The sequence below is a fragment of the Dicentrarchus labrax genome, unplaced genomic scaffold (assembly GCF_905237075.1).
Source record: "Dicentrarchus labrax unplaced genomic scaffold, dlabrax2021, whole genome shotgun sequence".
Lineage (NCBI taxonomy): Eukaryota > Metazoa > Chordata > Actinopteri > Moronidae > Dicentrarchus > Dicentrarchus labrax.
The window spans coordinates 23,257,210-23,277,333 of NW_026136720.1; the positions used below are offsets into that span (position 1 = coordinate 23,257,210).

General features: G+C 41.6%; 1 protein-coding gene across 2 annotated transcripts in view; it reads left to right on the forward strand.

Moving 5' to 3' along the window:
* met (MET proto-oncogene, receptor tyrosine kinase) overlaps positions 1-20,124 on the forward strand; it is a 66,668-nt gene that overhangs the window by 29,589 nt on the left and 16,955 nt on the right. For both annotated transcript variants that reach the window (XM_051382186.1, XM_051382187.1), the window contains exons 4-12: positions 1,848-1,976; positions 2,337-2,513; positions 3,836-3,993; positions 4,610-4,724; positions 5,022-5,158; positions 5,586-5,750; positions 6,160-6,259; positions 16,674-16,883; positions 19,480-19,629. In XM_051382186.1, coding sequence (XP_051238146.1) covers positions 1,848-1,976; positions 2,337-2,513; positions 3,836-3,993; positions 4,610-4,724; positions 5,022-5,158; positions 5,586-5,750; positions 6,160-6,259; positions 16,674-16,883; positions 19,480-19,629 — 1,341 coding nt within the window. The remainder of the gene's footprint in view (positions 1-1,847; positions 1,977-2,336; positions 2,514-3,835; positions 3,994-4,609; positions 4,725-5,021; positions 5,159-5,585; positions 5,751-6,159; positions 6,260-16,673; positions 16,884-19,479; positions 19,630-20,124) is intronic.

The following is a 20,124-nucleotide window of genomic DNA, read 5'->3' on the forward strand; positions in this document are numbered from 1 at the left end:
ATTCTATTTTTGCATTTATTATACAGCAACATGTTAAACACGACAGCCCTGGAGTTGTTTCAGGTCACCTTTGATGGCTAGCTAGCTGTTTCTTCTTTCAGATGAAATTGATATTGTTCTTTTCACTTAACTCTCATAACATAAAAAGGAATTTCCAAAATGTCAAGTGTAAAAGTGTTTACTTGACTTGCTTTGTAAGAGACATAAATGATTTTAGATACTATTTTTTAAAAGCACCGACATACACCTCCGAATGATGGAAGATTTGTAAACAAACATACTTCATTAATAACATGTCCAAATGTATTCAAGTTTAGTTTTCCAAACTGTGGTGAAATCTGACCAGGACAAGAGCCCTGTATTGCATATGCGGCTCACTGCACCTAAATGGAACAGACACATCATCAGTGGTATTAGTTACACCTGTGCTTTTCCTGCTCTGACAATCTAAATGTCTACAGTTAGAAAGGTCTTTTAACACTATTTTTCTTCATGACCGAGTCACTAAGAGGAAATACTGTAATGGAATTACTTCAGTGCAACTGGAAAGCATTATGGCCAAAAAAGACAACACAGGGATCATATTCCGCCGCTAACTCCTGGTCAAGGTGTGCTGGCACAGCGCCATAAGACATGTTGATGTCCTCTAGTTTAATATCCTCAAGGCTTGATTTGTTTTCAGGTGATACTGTGGATCTATTGTTGTATATTCCAGAGTCCATATAATGTTTCAGTCTTATTTAATTTATGGGGTGTATCAGTATTCAATGTTAACAAACGCAGCAACAAAGAAAAGCGGCGGTGAACAAAATACCATCTTCTAACCAGGTGTCCTTAGCTGACCTTTGTGCTGCTGTTTGCATGTGTACGTCATGGATAGATACAGTATGTCTCTTTAATTTGATTAAATTATACTGTATCTTTTGTAACAGATGTAGTCATTGTATAAGCCTGGTTTTCATTTTATGCCTGTTTGCAAAGTTTGGCTGCATCCACAAGACATATCAGCTGGTGGAGAGAAAACTATTGATTGTTTGATGAGGAATACAAAATACTGACTGCAGCAGGCACCATCACTGGCATCTATTACTAATTCAGAACAGATCATCAGTCAAACCTGAGGACGCTACAAGCGAAAAGCGTTGCTTGCTCTTAAATAAAATCACAGTGAAGTTATTCCAGTGTGCGGTGGTCAGTTCTGATTTCTCAGAACAGATCATGTTTGAATGCATGTCAAAAATGTCCATAAGAAATCTAGGGTAGTTTATCCGCACCAATAAACGTTGATTTCCAAGTGAAGTGTCTTAAAAAGAAGTATTCTTGTTACTAAAGCATTTTGAATAGTGTCTGGTTGCCTGCTTGCTTGATGTTTTCACTGGATCGCATCTCTTGCCGGCTAGTTTCTTGTTCTAATATGACAAAGTGACTATTACTCTTCTCAGTTCATTCTCAGCTAAAGATATAAGCTATAAGGGTTGACAGTGGTGTTGCTGCTACATTAAAGTCACCCTCCACTCAAACATGTTTTTCTTGTTGTATGTTTGAGCTTCACTGTTCAGAATGATGTATGTTTGACACTAGAAGGCTGTTTTCACATTCATCTGCTAAAAGTGGAAAGTTTGTCTGTGCTCATTGTAAATCTGACATCACCAATAGTTTGGTTGTCAGTCCTGGTCCAGTATGCAACTTATACAAGTGTGATGTAGAAACTTGAAGCCACCAGTGCACATCCACAGAGAATGGACTGTACAGTGAAGTAGGAGAAATCTTGTGTCCACCATCTGGAGTGGATCATTAATAAATGCACCTTTTAAGATGATTGCAATAACCTTTCCTCCATCCTTCAGGTGCTGTGTTCCCGAGTTGCCTCTCCCCATGTAGACATCCGCCTGGACTCGAGACCCGTCTCCGCCAGTGTAACGCTGCTGGATGCTGACCACTCTGAGGGAGCCTTGCTAATGGCCACAGGAAACAAGGTGGGCTTGGAACCTTCTGGTGCTTTTTGGTTATCTCCTTATCTCCTGGGAAGAGGTTTGTTGTTCCATGTAGAAAACATTTTACTATATATTTTACTAACAGTGTCCTGTGTTCATCTTATAACCATAACAAAAACATGATCCTGATGAATTTCTTGCAATAGAGATGATTACAAAATCTTTCTGGAAAGCAAATAAAGAGCAGAGCAAAGCCAATAGATAAAAGAGAATAATGCTAGAGGCTTACCACAAGGGTTCAACCAAACTTTTTGGTTTCTTCTTGTTTCTCTATTTCTGTCTGACACTGTGTTTTTACAGAGGTGAAAAAATGTTACATTATGCTTTCTGTCCTCTTCCTAGATCACTAAGGTCCCTCTGATTGGCCCCGGCTGTGATCAGCTGAGCACCTGTACTTCCTGTTTGCTGTCTTCGCGGGTGACAGAATGTGGCTGGTGTGACGGTCGCTGCACTAAAGCCAACCAATGTCCCTCCACCTCCCTCTGGACCCAGGAGTACTGCACACCTATCATCACCAAGGTAGCCACAGTCACTCATTGGTTTACTTTTTGCTCATTGTTCACTAGCCACTATTTTGGGAATATATTTTTGGAAGTATAAATTCGCCATTGTTTGCACTGTGTTTGCACTGTGCAAATACAGACACAACATGCCAGCTTCAAACTTTGTTCAAACTCTCTGCCGCACTTCCCTCCTTCAAAAAATAGCTCATGTAACCTGTCTGGTGAATCTTGTTATCTTCCTAGAATAGCAGTCCTTTTACAGCACCACCGTCCTATTTAACACTGCTCTGACATTGTGAGACTTTTCTGAGCTCAGTGTTTCATTTCTGCTGGCTTTAATGCTGCACCCCATGCTGTTAGGTTGTCTCCATATAAAAACACAAAAAAAGCTACCTTCAATGCCATAAATGCAACAAAATGGGTTAACAGGACAAGAACCTGTAAAAACTTCCTCTGGGTCTGGTCTAACAGGCAACATTTTGAAAGGAGCTGTAACTTTCTGCAGAGAGGTTGTATGGATGTTTCTTACACAACACTTATTTATTGGATGTTATCAGTGAGTGTCGCAGTTTAGTTGTCTTAAATCTCATGCTAGGATACCTTCATCTGTATCAATGATAACATGACAGGTAAATCAGTTAAATGCCTAAATAAAGGTGAAATAAAACCTAAAAAGTAGACATTAAGAATAAACAAATTGACAATGGGCAATAACAAACTGCTTTTAAGAAGAAATGCATTTTAGAATCTAATCCAACCCCACCCAAAAGCTGAGGAATTAAATATATTGATTATCTAGGGAAAGGATGATTCTTTATAGGAAAAAATTCTACCGACTTTCTGATGACTAATTTACAACTGTCATTAGTTGGATTGAATTCGGTAATTTTGTGATGCTTTACAACACAAAGGCACACTGATATGTAGCACAGAACAGCACTGTAGTTACAAATCAAACAGGTTCAAAAATCCTTGAGCTGGCAGATGGTGCAAGGAGGGAAAGGCTAAGGGTAAGGTCACATCCAGAATTTTAAACCAGCCAGTAAGGACAAGGAGAAAAGAGATACAACACCAGGGAAAGGCAGGTGTGTCAACAACAACATCCTCTTCGAAACAGGAAGCACAGAATTTATGGCAAAGGTTGTGTTGATTGGAAGAAACGTGAGTTGTACTTCGCTGGTCTTCGCTAGAGACCAGTAATGCTAACCATGGACTTAGTTGATGATGTTGAATCATACCATGGTAGTGATACTGTATTTTATAGTCCTAAAAGTTTATTATGATCTCAAAGTATTGAGTCAGTGTTTAAAATGTAAATGTTCCTTGTGCATGCATTAGGTTTTCCCGACCTCTGGACCAATACGAGGCTCTACAGTGGTGACAATGTGCGGGCACAACTTCGGTTTCGACAAGACAGAGAACTTCAATGCCGCTCTGGTAACATTGGAGGTGGCAGGAGCTCTGTGCAAACTGCCCAAACAAGACAGAATCAACAGGTGTGTGTGTGTTTGTTTTGTTCGGTTCAGGGAGCATACAGCTTTCACATCTCGCAAAATACATCACGTGCCTGTGTGTGTTTTGATGAAAGTTGTTGATGTCAGTGTGCATGTTATGGTATGAGCACTGTTCCTGCACAGTATCTGAAAGCCACCTTGGAGAGGCAGAGAGAGACAGAGTGTGTGTTAAGTGGCGGGTGTTTACGAGATAAAGGGACCCATACACTGGCGTCCTATAGGGGCAGAGTAGATTTTATAGGGGTTATTGTGTTGAAGAAAGAATGTTAAGAAGCCCCCCCACCCTCCCCTCTCTCTCCGGCAGCCTGCTGCATTCAACACATGACTCCGCTAACTGAAAAATTGCTGGGAAAAATCACTGCATCCAGACTTTCCACTCTCCCAAATCCACTGGGGCCATGTCCCATTCAAAAGTCCCTTTCGCTACAAACAACCTCATTACAAACTGTGGAGAAAAAAATAAAAACACCACCCACCAAATCCCAGATGAAGATGGCCTCTGTGCAGTACATCATCATTGAATTAGGATAAATGCTTGGTGGCTGTGGCAGGGTATAATGCCTTGTCTGTGTTGTGTTTTTGGGGGGGATGTGTTTAGGTGGACTGAGATTCAGTGTTCCCCAGTGTTCAGTGGGAATTTCACCCCATCAGGACACACAGTGAAGGTCACCAGTGGCCACAAGGTAGCCAAGATGGAGGGCTTCACCTTTGTGGTAAGAATTGTGTTTTTAACTTCCTTTTGATTACACTTTTTTGAAAAATCTGTGTATTTTGTACAAGTGAATTATGATTCTGTTTGTCTCACATCATGTAAAAAAAGAAGCAATCATATAAATGTGAAAGGTGGTACACACTGATACCAACTTCACACTTGAATAAATGTCAAGCTTTGACTGTGGTTCTTCAGTTCTTACTGTATTTGTGGTCAATTTCAACACAGTTTTTAAGCAAAGAACTTATATCTAAACATTAGAGTTATTGAAAGTATCTGGTCTGGTCTCTCCGTCCAGGACCCGGTGATTGATGAAATATTCCCGGCATTTGGGCCCAAGTCGGGAAACACCATGCTGACCATCAGAGGAGCCTTCCTGGACACTGGAAACAAACGAGAGGTGATGATAGGAAAAGCAGCCTGTAAGATCCAGAGGTCAGTTCAGTTATATTCTTATCCTTTCTTTTTTGTTTCTTTTCTTTTTCTCACTTTCTTTTCCTTACCCACTGTATAAAAGAAAAAGCTCTTCAAAATCAAGCTTGGCTGTTTTCTTATTTCCTTATAAAGCAACTAGGAAGGTTGCATTGTACAAACAGTATGTGCTACTAATTGTTTTTGTTAACATACTCAAATGTCCCTTGACATTACTAACTGGAGGTTTGGTTAATTGTTCTTCTTGTCTTATTTTCCCATTCTTTTCCCGCTCAGGCAGGAATCGGGAATTATCTGCAGGACTTATGCAAGAGAAATGCATGAATAGGGGCTTGAACAATACCTACCACTGTACATACTAACCCTACAATATGCCCTGTGTGTTTACTCATTTCCCTTACCCCCACCCCACCCCGATCTCTACCATCAGCTTGTCGTCTAACATGCTGACCTGTAAGACGCCTCCACACGCTTTTCCATCCAAGCAACCCGTGAAGCTGACGGTGGATTCGGTGGAGCGCCTCGCCCCTGTCCTGTTCACCTACAACCAAGATCCCATCATCAGCAGTATCCAGCCCTCGCGCTCCTTCGTCAGGTTAGAGTTCTATTCATTCAGAATGGGGTTAGCAGGCGGGATTTCAGTTCTCATCCACAGCGTGCTATTCTCCACATCTGCGTGGAGCACTGACCTGCTTTTCAGAAATGGTTTGGATATCACTCCCTGTTAACGTCAGCTCAACCAATTTCCTTCAAATTTGAGTTCTTTCATGTTTCTTCACTAAAAGGGGGAGCAAGACAGAGGAAGCGAGGGCGAGTTTGACTTAGCATATTTGTGGATGAGCCGAGACAGATTAATGCTTTAGTTTTACAGCAGGAGGAAATGAGTAGGAGGTGACGAGTGGCTAAACTGCTAACGCTAACAGCAGGTCCGTCCCAGTGGGGATCTCCTGTGTCTCTCTCTGATGCTGATGCTATAACATCCGTTCTCATCCCCCTCACTGTAGCGGAGGCTGTACGGTGGCGGCTCATGGCTTCCACCTCCAGTCCGGCCTCCAGCCCCAGATGGTCCTCACCACCGGTCAGGATGCTGAGGTGTTTCATGTGGTGAGTAAGAGAAGGGATTTGTATCTCAAAATGAGCCATCCATCATTTGGATTGCAAAGTTTGCACAATCTGAGTTAGGTTCAAGCCTTAGTTAAGCAAAAACAAAACCCATCTACAGTCTAGATCCTCTCTGAGAAATATATTCCTTTTTGGTCTTTATTATCATATGTCAGCATTTACATACAACACACAGGTACTGTGCAAGGCAGATAGGTCAACCACACGGCAACAACTAGTATCATATGCATATGTGCACTTGCGATGGGAATTTCTTTTAACGCTTCTAACATTGAAACTACATTTGTGTAGAGAGAGAAATAACAACAACCATCAGAAAGCACACAGAACGGATCAGTGCTACTTTGGAGACAGGCGTGTCAGTCAGTTGAACTCTGTGGGTCTCCTTTCCAACACCTGTTCAAACAAAAAATTGACTTAGATAAATAAAACCATTGTTTAATCTTTGTCGATCTTGAGATGCATAAACATGAGTGAGGCAAAATAACTTTTGGTTCCTGATTTGGGTTCTTAGTTTAGTTCCTGTGGCTCCTTCTATCCTTCGTCTATTTGCTTAAAGGAACACTAGAAATATCACATGATGAACAGCAGGCAACATGGAATAATTCTTTTAAAATTCTTTGCTGTCACATGCATGGTATTGTCATTATACATACTAATGCCCTCTTAAAACCATCTAGAAGAAAAAATAGTTCTTGACAATGGAAAAGAGCTAAAGTATCAGACAAACACAAGAAGAAAGGAAATGGAAAATCCACAGTCTGATCTGTAGGATCCAGCTGTCACCTCTGACTCAGGCACAGTAGCAGAGCGAGGACTTTCGGATGCTCTGGCTCTCCTCACCTCCGTCAGACTTTATTCTACTTATTGCAGGAAAATGATACACACAGACATGCTTGAAGCACGTCATCGCTCCATTAGACCGGCTGGCCTTTACAGCGACGGCCCGGAGGTGTTTTAAATTATCCGACCCTGACACTCACCAGGCTTTCACCACGCTGTCTGCAGGCCCTTAAAATGTCTGCAGTTGATGTAGCTTCATTATAAGGAGCCTTAAAAAGGTGTTAAATGTATATACAATGTCATTTACGAGTCTGTGCAGATTCTCAGTCATCCAGGTCATGAGTCAAAGGCAACAGGACTTGCTTTTTTTAGTCAGGAAGACATTTTGTGATTTCGTCAGTGCTACTGGCGGATCCCAGGCATAAGGACCTGGACAAGTGAAAGCTATAGTTAGCTATAGACTTGTTTTCCCTCCAAAATCTCGCTTGACTTATTTCAAGACATGTTTTTCTTGATTCTAGCACAGAGATCTCCCTTATTCTTACATGTTTCAAGATATTCAAGGCCCTCATTTCTAGAAAATATTTGAAAGTTGATTTCTATTGGAATAGATCTTTTTCACAGCACACAGCAACACTGTTTACCCTACTATTTCATGTCAAAATGGCTGCTGTGAAAACAATCTGAAATATCCTTAAAGCATTGGAAGATTTCGTAACTCGTAAGGAAATATCTGAGATTATCTGATAATATGCAGAGTTTTGCTCTGCTTCTCTCTGTCTCTGTTTTTCGAAAATTCCTTAACAACCGAATATAAAACTCCATAGGAAGATGTAGACCCCCACTTCATAACACTGACACGACATTCAGGAATAAAAACAATATACCTTTGGCCAGGGGTGTGCAGGACTACTGAAGTTTTTATTTTGCAGCCAGCGTTGTCTGAAGTAATAATACTGACCGCAGAAACTACCCACCATGGCTTCCCTCTATGTGAACTTACTGACCCTCTCAGTCTCACAGTTTGGGTTTCATTGCAGTTGTTGCTGAAATGATACCACATCCTTTGAAAGAAAAGAGTGTCCATTTTCATCGATTGAACAGCACAAATTCTCCACGTGAAAAAGTAATTTAACCTCTTATCGAGATCTGCCTTACATTAGCTGGACTGAAAAAATATGTGGCAACAGGCAGAACTGCTCCAACTTTTTTTATTCAAGCAACTTCTCTATAAACGTGGTGATACCTGTTCACCAATTTTGAGACATTGACCATTGTTAGGGACTTTTAACAACTTCCTTGTCTTATTATAAGAAACAAGTAGCTTCAACAGAGAGTGAATAGTATTTCATAGTGAAAGTGATATATTTCTTACTGAGTTGTAAACAAACAGCACTTTTTTCAAAGTGAAGGTGTGTTGTTCGTGTGTGTGATGTTTGCCTTTGGGAGGCGGTTTGAGGACAAGCAGTGCTTTGTAATGATGTTATCTGTCATCCTAAGGCACACGCTGCTGCAGGTTTAGTCAGGAGATCATAATGCGCTCAGTAAATACACACACAGAAATACACCCACAAACTCATACACTCATGGTATAAGACTTCCATCTCAAATGTTATACAATATCCCTTTATCTCGGATCTGTCTTTCCTCCCCTGTTTGTCTCTCTTTCTCTCGCACAGACAAACACACACACACACACACACAGACACGCACGCACACACTCCCTGCAGTGTCTCATCTTTCAGTTTCCCTCTCCATGGTCATTGACCTGTGTTCAGGTCAGTGGTTGATGGGCCTCTGGGGAGCTCAGGCTTCGTTTCACACAAACAGCGTGAACAGATGCAGCTTGAGGACTCTGAAATTAGGATTATGATCCAAAAATTGCTGGTTCGAATCCCTGATCCACCTGGAAAGTATCTGGATTTGCATATGCCACTGCCACCCTCCCTCAGCAGTTGCTATCAAGGCACCTTCGGGCACTTTTAAACTCCCAGGTGACCCCAATAGAAATGCTCTGAGGGTCAACACAAATAGGAGATTGTTGCTGCAGTTTAAAGGTCACAAAGGGCCAGGCAAACTGGACATTTTAAAGGTTGTAAACAGTTGGCCCTTTAAGTGATCATACACAACAAAGTGTTTACCAAAAAATTTTTTTTGTATTTCTTAGACCATAGCTACTGGCAGAAAGTGAAGCTATGATGTGTGTTTGTTTGTTTGTTTTTAGTCAGTTTAACTCATGGTTATGCTATACTCACATGGATTCAGGTAGACGGACAGCACCTTCTGGACAGTATGGGAAAAACAAACAACCCCTCAGACCGAATGGCAGGATGGCAGAACAAAACACCCGTTACAATTTCAGTGGTCATGGTATATATGGAATAAAATATATAGAATAAAATCGTTTGATTACATTTTGTGTAGATTTTTCATGTAATTTATTAACTATTAGCACCAGACTGCACATGTTACCTCTTTGTGTGGGGGAGCTATGTAACAACATGTTAAAATATTTTAACTTTGGACCACAATGCCATCTAACTTACAATAACTAACTAAGTAAATAACCACTGCCGGTATTCTCTGCCAGCCTCACCTAATTTTGCCGTCCTGCTCTCATGACATCTTGTTTGCTGCAATCCATATGAATGCAAGCATGAAGTATGTTTCTATTGTTGCCTGCAGTTTACTGTAACAGCACGATAGTTAACAAACTGGAACTGTGTTTCAGGTGACTCTTGCCTGTCAATCATACAGAGACAATTATTTTCTGTGCCCAAGGTGTAATATAATTAAACAGTTTTTTATCAATTAAATTTTTATAGTTACAAATATGGTATTCAGTTTCAGCTTATTCTGAATTGTGCTTGAAATTTACAGCCAAGTTTACTTGTTGTAACTTCACCTGTAATGTTAGATGAACGGGGTCATTGTTACATGTTCTTTATGTATCCGTTGTTGCTCCAGCATCGGGAGTTCACACCACAGCAGTCAGGGTTCACTTCACTTTCAAGTCAATAACACATGCTGTGACTTAAACCCATGCAAACTGGGAGTTTTTTTTACTTTGAAAACATTTTTAAACCCTCTCTGTTAAGGTGTGGAGAAAGAATAGCTCTAGAATGCCTGGAAGACAGCGTGTTGAAGCCAACCCTTGCCCTAATAGTTTATTGTTCATTTTAAATTGGAATAACAGACCAGAGAGGAATGGCAAAAACAAATTCCCTCCTAGAGAGAGAAAGAGAGCATGAAGTGAGCAGCCTGTATAAAATAAGGCTATCATTGCTAATGATTTAGGATGGGATCATGCCCCGTAGGGCCCCAGCTGTCGCCTGTTAAATTCCTTCCAGTAAACGGGATGAGTTAGGGCTCAGCCTGGGAAGGGACAGTGTAAGTGTCTTATTGTCTTAACCCCTCAAAATAGAGGCAAGGATCTTTCATAAACGGACAGCCCAGAGGTTTCCATCACCAGTGGAACGGCAATCTGGGTAATGTGAGCCAGCCTGTCATGCCTCCAGAGCTGCGTTCAAAAACCTAAATGACGGCCGTGCGATTGGTTTAGTTTCCGACAAGAAGCCACAGCAGCTGAATGACGAGATTCCGTTCAGTTTGCAAAATGTGTTCTCCAGTCGGGCAACCATCTATGAGATCTTCACACCAGAGCAGGTTGGAGAGAGGAAGAAACCAAGACTTGCTAAAAGCCAACAGCAGAGGTTCAGGGGCTTCAGCTGGGGCCAGAGCACGAAAAAGAAAAAAAAAACATCCAGTGTTGACTTGATATCTGCTTCTCAGATCTCCAGTAAAGCCTGGTCTCAGCCAATCTCAGCTTTCCCACAAACATGAAAGAGATTTTTTTTACGATGTGTCGTGAAAAGCTGGCATGGTCACAAAGCCAAAAGGGGGGCTGCACATACACAAAAAAACAGCGAAAAAAAAAAAAAGTGATCTGTGAATTTTCAGAGATCACTCACAAACCTCACAAACCTCACAAACCTCAGGGAGTAGAGTTCTTCACACAGTACCAGTGTTGCTTCGCCAGGCTGCACCATCACAGATAGTCTGGTTTAACTAGAGGCTTTGCCATAACCAGACACCTGTCGCCTGCATTCACAAATTGGCTTGTTTCGTGTCAGACCCTCTTCCTATCTCATCCCAGCGGGCTAAATCACTCCAGCTAACACCTGAATGCCTCATGAAGCCTTTTTCCTTTCCCATACCCCCCAGCTGGGGGGTATCTCAATGAAGGAATTGAATATAAGTGATTGATTAACGTTTGAGTAAAGGTGCTTCAAAGCACCAACATGCTTCCAGTAGAGCTGCTCATTGGCAATCAGAAGACAAGACTGTGTTTGAGCACAACTCTGTGGGTTAAAAATAATTCTACCAGGTTTCAAACCTGTTGAATAAATATTGCATTGCGGTGGGAAATAAAAAAATAAATTGTAAGACATTTTGTTAATTTTGTTTGTACATACTCTGCCTCACCAACATCTGCAATAAAACAAAGGGGATTCCTTTTGTTTTATTGCACTTACTTTACTCGTGTTGGACAGTTGTACATCATTTATTTGTGACATTAATGTCTTCTGCATCACCCGTTTTATGGAGGGACACTCCATAAGAAATACAGCTAAACACACAACTACCTATAAAGAGTTAATTTAATGTGGAAACTGGCACATTGCCTTGGCTTACCTCTTGTAGATTAGCAGTTTATAACTTCATACTCCATACTCACATGTCCATGTGTGTTCAAAAATTTATGTTGTGTGTGCCATAGGTTAATATCACTGCAGTATAGTACCTTTTTTTGGAATGATATGAATTATGTACATTATAATGTGCCTGTTGTAATGTGGCGAATTTAGATAAATGCCAGTACTGGCATAAATCAGTTGTACTAACTGATGTGCAGCATTGCCAACAATGGCAAAAGAGAGAGCCCTCGTGTACCTTGTAGTGTTTTTATTTGCATATCATGAGACATTATTCCAAAAAGTTGGATTCTGCAAACATGAGCACAATGGCTGTATATGGTCAGTCATTTGCACACTTGTGTTGCTCATTTGCACATTGGTAAAACATTGACTTAAACAGAGAGGAAGCATTCAGTTGTAAAAAGGGCTAGATGCAAAACACATGATGTGGAGGTACAGTTGTGATGCACAAGAGGAAGGAGTGAAATTTACACCTAAAAAATCAAGCTAATAAGCAAAGACACAGCTGAACTGGAGACTTAAATCCAAAGCAAATAATAGCACAACTCAGCATGGTAGGAAACAGCAGAAAACTCCACTGGTATAAATCACTCTAGATTTGACAAGCAAATTTGTACGTGGGAGCTCCGTTATGACTTGGCTTTTTCGCAGGCTGTTACACTAATGATCCTTCAGGGACGGCGGAGTTTTCGGGATCGCTGGTTCTCTCATCACCCCACAGTAAACCTCCCGGCCCGCTCGCTACCCAGCTCTCAGAGAGATTGTATTTACAGCTGCTCCCAACCTACAGCCCTTCACCTCCTCTCTCTCAAATAAGAGGAGACATCCACTGAACAATGAAACTGACTGAGGTTTCCACTAATTCACAGGATATTTTTCCTTTCGCCGTACCCCTGGGAGAGGGGTGAAGGGGGAGGTTTACCCTACAGTCCCGGCTCTACTCACTCCTTATTGGTGTGTGGAGGAGGAAGGTTAATTGGATTGCCTTTGTTTGGCAACGCTACCCTCACACTTATGGACACACACGCATTCTGTAGGCAGGTGTATGTTTTAAATGTGTTTTGCTTTATGCTTGTGTTCAATTTGTGGTTGCACGTAATTTGTGGATGCACATAACTTTGAGTGTGTGTTTGTGTGTGTCCATCTGGGCTGCTATAGCTCACTTGGGAGTCATGTTGGAAGTGTATGAGGAAGTTTCAGCAGTACTTTGACAGAGCTGCTGCTACTGTAGTCAGAGTGGCTCTCCAAGGAGTCAGATATCAGTCAATGTGTTGGAAGTCAGATTTGAAGTTGTTGAGCTTTTTTTTGTAGCATAACAAACTTTACAGACCGTAGTCCATCGTGCAGCGGTGACCAATCGGTCTAATTGGTTTAAAGAATTCATGAAGCTGAGACACTCTAAAGCTGTGGCAGCAACCAAGAACAAAGGTCTAATGCAATAACGTGTGCTTGTTGTGGTATTTATTATTATATGTGTTGGGATTTACTATGATGTCTTTTAGCCCACCTGTGAAGCTGAAGGAACATTTCCAAATTTGTTGACATATGTCTAGCCTCAGGGTCTGTATTTCTTCTTTGTCAGGCTGCCACCTAGTCTCTTTTGTTTCACAAAGTGAAAATATGAAACATAGCCAAACCTAAACTTAATGGAATGAAAAGTATTACAGAAAGACAGTGCAACCTGTGACAAGAACATAGACAAAATACAAATAAAAAATGGCTCCAACTTTGTCAGAAAGTAGTGTGTTCATTTTGGACCCTATTGCTCACAGTAACTTATAATAGGAAGCTACAGTAATTCGGTGGAAAGGGTCTTAATGGCCTATTCTGCCTTCTATGACTGCCTTTTAGTAGGCTAAGTGAATTTGCTGAAAAGGGTCGAGAGAATGAAAGTTGTTTTCAAGCCGAGTTTAAAGCCTGCTCAATACTTTGCTGTACATGAACACACTGGGTTGATGTTTGTCTTCAATGTAAGAAAAAACAAAGTTACATATTTGCTATGTAATAGTACTCCAACTCTTGTTCTCTAGAAGGAGAGACCCTTAACGGACATGCAACTTTTAGTTTGCAGCTCAAAAAGCAAAACACAAGTGTGTGTCTTTGTTAATCTGTACTATAGCCAGTACATCCAGTAGGATCCTAAATACCAACCCCCTCCCTCCCTCCTCCCTCAGTATCAGTCATGCTTTGTAAATGAGTCAATTAAATGAAAACAAAAACTACTACTACACTAACGCCCACTCACTAAACAACAGTCTAAAGGTGGCATTTGCACATTGATCCGAACACCTTTTTTTCCACGTCCTGTCCTCGTGGGAGATCGATTCAAGGACACATGTACCTTTGTTGCCCAAAAAATAAACACAGTATGATTGGCCACCACAGCACAAATATCAACATTGATCTCTCAGTGTGCATAAAAACGAGTCTGGTTTGTTCTGGGTGCACCTGTGTAGAGGAATATCACGCCATCTCTCTTTGTAACGGCTTTTGTATCACTTCCATTGATATTTGCTTTAGATAATGAATCCACTACAATCTCTGTGATGATTAAACCTCATCCTCCCTTTTTATTCTCACCTTAGCTTTCCCACAGAAATATGGAACCTACATTTTGGACCCTAAAAATGTGAGGTCTGCTGTGGTCCAAGAATGAAATTGCACTTGATGGGGAGAAAAGAGGATAATAGATGTCTTTACTCTTACTGTTGCTTGTCAAGTAATATCAACAACAGCTTTCAGATTAGTACCCATTTGTTTTCCATATCCCTTTTAGGCTGTCTATTGATTTCTTGTTTCTGGGAACATTGCCCCAGAACCCACTAACACCCCCACTTGGATGCTGATCCCCTTCAAGATGGCTCCCTCCCCAAATTTCCTCCCACTCTCTATTTGTCAAACTCTGGACCGCTCAGTGACTTTACTGTTTACTACGTTGTGTAAGAGTGTAACGTTTACTATATGTTCCTGCTGGTGAATTTCAAGCCTTTATTTGCACTTGTGTAGGAATATTTTTCTTTTGGGTAAGATGTGCCACATTTTACGTTTTGGCAGATTTTAAACAATGATCGCTTTGTACTTGGAGCTCTAATCTTGATTTAGATCTAATGTTTCTGCCCAGCTGTCAATATGTTCCACTCTCCAGCTAGGGCTTACTATATATAGTTCAACTGGGGAAAATACCGTAATGATTAACAATAATTTAAAGATATTTGGCAATCAGCAAGTTGATGAAATTCAACTACATTTGCCATCATAATAAACTTTAAGGAACCTAAACATTTAAATAAAATCACTGAGATATATTTCTTAGTGCTTACGTGACTTCTTCCATTTCCACTTGCTTCTGCACAAATTAATTTCCCTTATGTGAGTCTGTGGCTCGGTGCCACCTAAACAGTGCATGCTGCATTTTCCCGTACATGGCAAAAAATGTTAATACACAAACAAATGAGCAAACACAGACATGAAGTCCAGCTCTCAAAGAGATAGTCCTCTTGAGCAACCAGTACAAGGTCAGTTAAAGCTCCAGTGTGTAACATTCAGGAGGATCTATTGGCAGAAATGGAACATAATATTTAGAGGTATGGTTTTATTTGTGTATAATCAGCTGAATACAGGAATCATTACATCAGAATAAGCCATTGGCTCCATGGAGTCAGCTATGTTTCTACAGACGAAACAAACACTGGCTGTAGATAGGGCCTTTAGCATTTCTCGCTGCCACCATACACTCTCTGTAACTTCACCGCTAAATCCTACACACTGGTCCTTTAAAACCTTAATGCAGTCCCATAAGGTTTAGATCTTTGCAACGTGAACACAGGAGATGTAAACCCCAGCACCTCTATCCCCATTACATTCCTGTTTTCTCTCCAGACAAGATGAAACTCTGCCACACCTCAATCAAAAAGGACTTAGAATGTTTTCTAAGCTTTCTGTCTCTCACTGGGCGGTCTTAATGAGCACAAAAGCTGGGAAGCCTATGTGGGCTGAATCCAACATGGGATGAAACTCTGTTGTGCCCTGAGGCAGTGCATAAACACCTCAGTGGCTAAAAGACAGGCGGTGTCTCGTATAATGTATTGAGCATAAAAGAAGCTGCCAAACTAAGGATTACTGCATGGTTGTTCTAAACTGTGACGGAAGACCTGGAGGAGTAGTAGGAAAGCTGAGAGGCTGAGGTGGATAAACTCTTTGTGCAAACAGTGTGTGTGTGTGTGTGTGTGCGTGTGCGTGTGCGTGTGCGTGTGTGTTTGTGTGTGTGTGCACTTGTATGATCATACTTTAAAGGACCAAAATGTCCCAAGAACAACAATTGGAGTCAGTAGATTGTTTTGCACTGTTACAGCAATGAAACACATTGCTTTAGGGTGCAGAGAGCTTTCACAATGACATGTTTTGTCTGAATCTTATTAGAATCTAAATTTGGTTATGCTTTTTCCCAACCCAGATGAATAATCAATAAATTGTACCCAAATGCACGCTACATATTCCCACAAGAAAGTAATTTGCGTGCACATTTCATATTATATCCCTGTTTTATTAGCATGAAAACAAGATACAATGCCTCACTGTGGTATGAGCAAAAAATGAATTCAGTAGAAGAAGATGGGAGCTCATTCTTTGTATTAGTTGCAGCAGCTACAGAAGGTCGTGTTTCCTTTAGTTGTGCTCATATGGCCGTGACCACCCATACATTGGGTGATAGACACCTGAACTTTAACGAGGAAATCTCCCACAGATCTCTGCAATAACAAACAAGTGTGAAAGTGGACCAGTTGACAAACAAACAACAAATCAATCCAAAGTCAAACTCGCTCTTACAAAGGCACTGGATGCACAGTTGTTCTAACCTATACGTTTTGTCTGTCTGTGTTGCCTCTCTCCTCTAGAGCTGCGTGTATGGTGAGAACCGGACGTCCATTCAGTGCACCACGCCTTCTCTGGCCAAACTGGCTCTGCAGCCGCCCGTCGTCACCAAGGTGGCGTTCGTCCTGGACGGCTACTACACGAATCAGTGGGACCTGATCTATGTGGAGGACCCCCTCTTCCAGGACCCAAAGCTCACCTCCAAGGACAACAAAAGCATTGTGGAGCTCAAGGTAAGACAACAGTAAAAATCCTGCGTCTTCAGCTCCGTCATACTGCTAATAAAAGGCTCAGTTCTCAGTTGCGTCACCACAGTTGGTTGTTAAAAGAGAGGAAACTGTGACTGTTTATTGTTTAAGAGAACTCCAGTTAGTCAGACTCTAATGGTCCAGTTTAAGATTGTTAAGTAAGAAAATGTTTAATTATGTGCTGTTGCAAATTTCTAAATCTTAAGAAGGGCTTCACAGAACAGGAAGAGCGAAAAACAGAAGACAAGAAATACTGACACCCCTGCACCACTCTGCTAACCCTGACAAACATACAAGACTGCTGCAGGTCTGCAGAGTACTACTTGTTAATAAAATCAAGAAAATCCAAATATTTGTTAGATGTTTTAACTCTGCATGACACTTTTAAGAAATTTTGATTTAGAGATGTAGTGTACAGAACTTTTCTGAATGAGATGAACTCACAATTTGGAACCAGGTTGATGTTTATTCTTCTGGTGGCTGCACTTTGCCTCCCAAATCCACACATTTTCACATACTGCCCTCCATGTTCCAGGTCAAGTTGGGAAGGAAACAATACTGAAAGAAAAACAGGAAGTGCAGTCTGTTTCCCATCGTTTCCACCCCCCATCCCGACCTCCCCATCCCCTCTCTACTGCTATACCTCTATGTATTCTCTCTGTTGACTTGCATTGTTCTGGCTGCTGAGGTCAAAGCTCTTGACATATTAATGCTGCTTTTCAAACAAGCCACCACATTCCCAAGATCCTGTTTTAGGAACACAATGAAATACGTATTTCTCCTCTTTTCTTTCTTTCATTTTTTTGTTGACTGCACCTCGATGGTTTGTGGCAGCTGTGCTGAACCTCTCGCAGGGGATCCTGGTTGGGGATTTTTTCTCTTCTTCTTTCTCCCTTTTCCCAGACGTGACCTTGGCCCCGATTCTAAATCCACCACCAACCCAACTTCTATCCCCCCTTCATCCCTCCTTTCAGCCCAGACAAGTTTTTACCCAGGGGGGATGTGACCAGGCATCGCACTGAAACAGGCCACATTTACCACCATCTGATAATAGTGGCCTGCAGGGCAAATGCAGGGCTCATTTAGCGCCATCTGATAACTCTAGCTTCAAAATGGTTGCCAATAACAAATAAATAAAGGAACATTTAGCTCTGACTGACAGCTCCACACCAGCATGGCAGAATACGAAAGAACCAGGCTGTTGATCTTGACATGTGGCCAGGCTCTTATCGCTGCAGATCACATCACGGGAGACTGAGAAGGATCTCACTTCCAATTAGAATTGTAACAGTTTATTTAGAGTGACTGGTATAACTGTGACGGCTTTTTAATAAGTTTAATAACTCTTCTGTGCTGTGCGTACAGTATTGTCACGGCCACAGCTGGGAAACATACTGAATAAGGATTGTATTGGATGATCTTGTTACCAAGTGTTGTCTTTGTGTGTTTTCTAATTGCAAGCAAGTGGGTGAATTAGTGGTTTCTGTTGCTTTGTAGGGCACTGTGTGTGTGTGTGTGTGTGTGTGTGTGTGTGTGTGTGTGTGTGAGAGAGTGAGAGAGAGAGAGAGAGAGAGAGAGAGAGAGAGAGAGAGAGTGCAGGAACAGGTGCAAGCCTCCACTCTGTGTCAAATTGGAAAATCCAAAGCTGTCACGCAAGGAATGTGATCATTCCCTTTATTGCCTTCTGCTGCACTCAAACAAGTGTGTTTATGTGTGTGAGAGGGAGAGAGATGGAATCAGAGAAACAAAAGTGAACGAGAGGAGCAAGCAAGGGAACAAATCTGAGAGCGGAGAAAAAAGAACAAATTACGCTGCGCTTTTCTTTTGTAGCTTCCCGTCAAACGGCACACACTAACAGTTACACACAGTCACATGGACAATCGCTGTGTGTGCTTCCAGTCAGATCTCAGAGGGGGTGTTTGTTGTCATCCCACCGGAGGTCAATAATTGCTCTGTCTCAATCAAAGCAGCAGACTCAGTTCATGCTCAGTGCTTTTGATCAGTATGATTCGTGGGGAGCTCTGCCAAGAAAAGAGACCTGCACCAAATTTTCTTCAGTTACCTCACCACACTGAGGATAGTTTGTACAGTCTTTTCCAGCACATTTGAAGATAAATTCCAGTGTATCCTAAACATGCCATGGCTCTAAACTGTAAAGTTTATATCATGTTGTCAACCATACACCCATGTCACTTACTGGCCTTTTAAAAGTCCCGTAAATAGTTTGAAAGCTGCACAAGGAAACTTCTAAAAGTGTCAAATACAGAGATCTGTAAACTGCAAAGAAACACGCCGGGTGGCCTGTGATTGATTTATACCGAAGTAGAGAGCAAGATCTTTTCACCTAAAAGTCATAAAGGAGCCTTTCAGTTGGCACTTTTGTTTTTTGCCACCTAATTTTGAAAGGAAACATTTAGTGTGTTTAATTTCTTTATCTGGATTCACTGAACATATTAATAATTTCTTGTAATGTTGCTGATCTTGACCTCTGTTTTTCCTTCCTTCCTTCCCTCCTTCCTTTTTGCTGTCTTTCCCCGCGACTTCTGTCCATCTCTTTCCTCCCCTTTTCCCTCCCCTGCAGGGTGACCGGATGGACAGGGAGGCAATGAAGTGTCAGGTTCTGACTGTTTCCAACCACAGCTGTGAGAGCCTGACTCTGGTCGGAAACACTCTGGAGTGCACCGTTCCCACCGAGCTGCATGCCACCCCCGCCAAGGAGCTGCAGGTGGAGGTGAGTCACACCTGCAATTTGCATACACATGCAATTTGCTTTATACAGGGGCGCACATACACAGGTATATGCACCTACACACACACACACACACCTGTACAACAGTTGGTCAACAAACCCACTTTTTTTAATTAAGACACCCTTTTGTTAACAGATACCTAGCTCACCACAAACACACATCCACACCCAGCCACAAGCAAACACACACACACATCGTCTTCACTCCACTCCATAGACATTTTGTTCCAGCTTCCCTGCATGTTCACAGCAAGAGAAAAGCTTCAGTTTGTGTTTCAAGTGGTGTTTGGATGGCAGTGCAGGGTGTGTGTTTGTGTAAGCATGTGTGTGTGTGTGTGTGTGTGTGTGTGTGTGTGTGTGTGTGTGTGTGTGTGTGTGTGTGTGTGTGTATGTGTGTGTTAAACAGTTTGCTGATGCTCAGATTAATTTAATTTGCATGCAAATATTTTTCTCAGATAGTAGAGAAATCTGGAAGAC